General features: G+C 36.7%; 1 protein-coding gene across 1 annotated transcript in view; it reads left to right on the top strand.

Moving 5' to 3' along the window:
• ftsj1 (FtsJ RNA 2'-O-methyltransferase 1) overlaps window positions 1–1855 on the top strand; it is a 20043-nt gene extending 18188 nt beyond the window's left edge. Inside the window, exon 11 of the mRNA XM_014026715.1 lies at window positions 1450–1855. Coding sequence (XP_013882169.1) covers window positions 1450–1632 — 183 coding nt within the window. The 3' untranslated portion in view covers window positions 1633–1855. The remainder of the gene's footprint in view (window positions 1–1449) is intronic.
• The last annotated feature ends 3207 nt before the right edge of the window (window positions 1856–5062 follow it).

The raw sequence follows: 5062 nt of genomic DNA on the forward strand, positions 1-5062 counted from the left end.
AACAATAACAGTAAAATTTCTTTAAAATACATTCAAAATTTTTCTAATTAAACTACAACAATTAATTTAAAGTGCAAACTAAAATATAGCTGTATCTGCAACTGTATTTGATAATGTTTTGAACTTTTAAAATATTTCATGGTAAAAACAGAAGCTGCTCTTCATATTAGTGACAAACAATAACAGTAAAATTTCTTTAAAATACATTCAAAATTTTTCTAATTAAACTACAACAATTAATTTAAAGTGCAAACTAAAATATAGCTGTATCTGCAACTGTATTTGATAATGTTTTGAACTTTTAAAATATTTCATGGTAAAAACAGAAGCTGCTCTTCATATTAGTGACAAACAATAACAGTAAAATTTCTTTAAAATACATTCAAAATGTTTAAAAATAAAATACAAAATTTAAAGTGCAAACTAAAATATAGCTGTATCTGCAACTGTATTTGATAATGTTTTGAACTTTTAAAATATTGCATGGTAAAAACAGAAGCTGCTCTTCATATTAGTGACAAACAATAACAGTAAAATTTCTTTAAAATACATTCAAAATGTTTAAAAATAAAATACAAAATTTAAAGTGCAAATTAAAATATAACTGTATCTGCAACTGTATTTGATAATGTTTTGAACTTTTAAAATATTGCATGGTAAAAACAGAAGCTGCTCTTCATATTAGTGACAAACAATAACAGGAACAACAGCTTTTTGTCAAAATGTTTAAAAATAAACTACAAAATTTAAAGTGCAAATTAAAATATAACTGTATCTGCAACTGTATTTGATAATGTTTTGAACTTTTAAAATACTGCATGGTAAAAACAGAAGCTGCACTTCATATTAGTGACAAACTTTGGCCTTTTTTGATGAGTTACCTTCATTTTTGCTTCCACTTTTAATTTAAAATAAGTTTCCATTCTCTGCAGGTTTCTAAGGTTCTTCTTCTACATATTAAAAAAGGTTGTTAAACAACTGAGTGGTGCACTACTGCTACTAGTGGTGAGAAAATGTATTGCAACTTATTCAAAATCAATGTGGTCCCGCAGCCCTCTGCAGCCCAAAGTTAAAAACTGTTGTTCTTTTGAGGCCCTCAAGGTGGCGCTGTGGGCCGCGGCCCATAGGTTAAGAATCTCTAATCTAAACCAGTGCTCCTGCTCTTTGAATTCCTGAAGTCATTTGAGGAGCTGTTAATGGCAGCTCTGTCATCTACAGGAGCCCACTTCTAAGTGTCTGTAAATCACTTTAACAGGACACTTTGAAATGTGTCTATCATTAATTTCTTTTCTTTCTTCTAAATTGTTTTAAATCAAGTCTTGATTTGATTTGTTAAAGAGAAGAATGTTTTCTTTAGTGTTCCAAGTCTGTAACATTCAGTCAGATGATTGCTGATTTATTTTTCTGATGTCTCTTTTCTTCACTCTGTTTTTTTTTATTTTCCTCCAGCTTGACGATGGTAAACAGTACCAGTACACTCCTCCAACGCAGCCACCCATACACCCTCCCTACCAGGAGGCCTGTCACCTCCGCAAAAACAACCTCTTGTCCAGAGAAGACGCTGCACCAGTCTGTTCCAGTCAGAACCGAGACGAAGGTGAGCAGTCAGCTGAGTCTAGCAGACCGCTCTGACTGCTCAGGATTAGTCTGAGAAAAGAAGAAAGACCTGGAAACTGAAGGCAGCTCTTGGACTGTGTGAAGAGTCTGGTTTTGTCCAGCAGGGGGACGGGGACGGGACACGTGTTCAGAACTGGTGGTTTTTCAAGCAGATGGACATGTTTTTATTAGTTTGACTCTTGTGGGTTTCATCCATTGATAAAGAACTTGTTTGAAAAATAAAACTCTTTTAATCAGACATGGATTTTTATTTTAAAACTAACTGAAAAAAAATTTTCACTAAAGAATTTTTATAATATTTAGTTTTGACACTGACAGAATACCATCACTACAAAATTATGCTTTTTTTTTATCTTCAACAAAACCCAAACCTCTGATTTAGTTTCACCCATCTAAGATAATCTCAAAATACCTGGATGTAGATACAAAGTTTTATTTGTGACATTTCACAATAATGTCTGGTTACTTTCTGTTCCACATTTATGTTAGTTACTTGATAAGTATGTTTATGGTTCAGTAATATGAAGTCACTGGTTGAAGAGCTGGAAAATATCCTATGTTTGAAAGATATTTCCAAGAGACTAAAAGGATCTTCCTTCGTATTCCAGCTGGGCTCAGATCGAGAGAGGAAGTCGGAGTGGAGCTGCTACTGTTTATGTTCAAAAGAGTCAGTTGAGGAGGTTCATCTGATCAGAGCTTCCTGGTGTTTCAGGCAGACCCAGAACTCCCAGGAGGGATTATATAATCCTCTCTGGTGTGGGAACACATTGGGGTCTTACCAGGAGGAGCTCTTCTGGACCTGTTGCTTCTGCAATCCAACTGAAGATGGAGACAATTTTCTATGTGCTTCAACTCCCTAAAGGCAGTCATACTGTTTTTTTACATAAGACATGTTAATTTTTATACTTTTAAAAATACCAGCCCATTTCTGCAACTGATGGAAAAAAAGATGGTAATTATTGACCATTTTACAGTTTCTAATGCACATCTGCAAAACTGGGTACTACTAATTATTTGGTCCTTTACACCTTATTTTCTCTTGACTCAAATACAAACATATTTCTAATAAAAAAAGAAAAAAATTGTATAGGTCCTCTGGACGGGTTCTTCTCTAATGAAACATTTCGTCTCTCCTCCAAGAGACTTCTTCAGTCTGCGAGTTTCAGGCAAAATTCAGGCTTTTAAGCACTGCCTCCGTGTGACTGATACTCACATCACATGGCTATCGTTGACACCTAATTAACACTTATTGTTAACAGGGGGTGGAGTGATACTGACAACAGCCGCGCTGTAGCAGGGGGACAGCTGAAAACGGAGGCCTCCACCTCTGTTTAATGATGGACGGTCTTTCTTCACAAAAATGGCTTCTTTTACTCCTCTCTCAAACCAACGTTCCTCTCTATCAAGAATGAGAACATCCTCATCTCTGAAAGAGTGACCGCTGGCCTGTAAATGAGTGAAAACTGCAGAGTTCTGGCCATTAGATGTAGCTCGTCTGTGTTGGGACATTCTTTTGAACAGTGGCTGCTTTGTTTCCCCGATGTATAACTGATCCCAGTCCTCCTGGCACTTTACAGCATATACAACATTGCTCTGTTTGTGGGACAAACAGAGCAATGTTGTATATGCTGTCATTCACAGAGTTTGTTCACAGACACATCATTTTGAAGAAAAATTACCCCAAGTCAATTAATGAATGGATGAAGTGAGTTTCAGAGTTTATTCATCAGATTAATTTATTATAATTATTCGTACTTTCTGTTTATTCTGCATCAAATAACGTTTTTGACTGAAACATTTCACTAAAGTCAACCTGTAGCTCACTCCTCTACATTTAAATACATTTTATAAACAATTTTCTCTTTAATACATTTTTTGTTGAATAAATCTGTAAATTTATGACAGCTTTACTTGGACTAATCATAAATTGGATTTGATCCTAATCCAATCATTCTTTTCTCACTCGTCCACTGAGGGAGGAGTGAGAATGACGGCACCTGTGCAGGAGGCTGATTACAGGTCAGAGACAGGCGAGGGACCACTGGGAAACTGACTGAGTCTCCCTCACTTAGTTTGAGGGTGGCACCGAGAGAAAACAGGATCATCTCACAAAGGAACTGACCTGATATGAAAGAACTGAAACTTTAAGAACTACAGAAATAGACAAACAAAAACACAAACTGATAAAAAGTTGCACTAAAATCACAGAACTCTGTGTTCTGAGACAAGCACACCTGCAGAATAACCAAGTCTTAGAATAAAATATTTTACTAACAATATTGTGAGGTTAGCAGTTTATTCTACGTGAAATATATTTTGTATCATATAGGTAATGAGAACATACAGTATGTGATATGAGACAGGTTGGCTCAGTAGAGTTCAATAAGTGACACCTAGTGGTGAAGATGTAGAATGACATCTTTCCACAGTGTAAAGAAGGACTTCCCTCTGGAAAGTAACAACCTCTGAAGGCATCAAACACTTTCTCTTTTATTAGTTCTTATCTACAGGTCTAACCTGAAGTAAGAAGGAGAATCAGAAAGAATCTGACAGCTTGCATCAGACAACAATAAATATTGACTAAACTGAAGTCAGAGTCTCCATCAGACAGTCTGGAGGACAGGAACTGACTTGTTTTGGATTGACAGCGGGCTTTGTGAATCTGGGCTGAGTTTAGTTTCTGACTCTTCCTGTGAGAGCCCCTCTTCTTGTCTCAGGATGTTTTTATCAGGTTGTGACAGCTGGAGACACGCTGGAGCTCTCAGCTTCATTCTTCTTCTTTACATTATCTGTAGCTTTGAAAGCCTCAAAACTACTTTTATCTTTGTGCCTCATCTGAGCATTAACCTTCTTGTTCTTAAAAAGAAATGATTGGACTGAACTAGATTATAAGAAATAGGAGAATAAATGGTTCTGGTGCCGATCTTTTATTATTTAGTGAAGATGAGGGAAGCTTATTTGATTATTTATCCCAGGGGTCCCCAGACTTTTTCCTGTAAGGGCCACATAAATTTTCCCTTCTCTGGTGGGGGGCCAGAGTCAGTTTGTAACAGAAAAAGTGTGACGATTGCAGGAGTGCCTAAATGTAAAAATATTTTTGTTTTCCAGAAAGCAGTCAAATAACCCTCTCTGGGTTCTTCACAGAAAAAAAATCCATAACTTTCTGTTGTGCTGTGCACAATCGTAACAGGTCCAAGTTCAGCTTAGTTGTCAGAGCAGAATCTCTTACTTCAATGGCTCATATGAGCAGGCTCTCAAAGTTCCTGTGTTCCTTCCTTATAATCCTTTTGTAGGTTCCAGCAGGCTTGTAGACGTTGCTGTTTGCAGCTCGCTCTCTCTCTCTCGCTCTCTCTCTCTCTCTCTCTCTCTCTCTCTCTCTCTCTCTCTCTCTCTCTCTCTCTCTCTCTCTCTCTCTCTCTCTCTCGTCAACTTCCCTGTGAAAACC

The sequence above is a fragment of the Austrofundulus limnaeus genome, unplaced genomic scaffold (assembly GCF_001266775.1).
Source record: "Austrofundulus limnaeus strain Quisiro unplaced genomic scaffold, Austrofundulus_limnaeus-1.0 Scaffold584, whole genome shotgun sequence".
Taxonomy (NCBI): domain Eukaryota; kingdom Metazoa; phylum Chordata; class Actinopteri; order Cyprinodontiformes; family Rivulidae; genus Austrofundulus; species Austrofundulus limnaeus.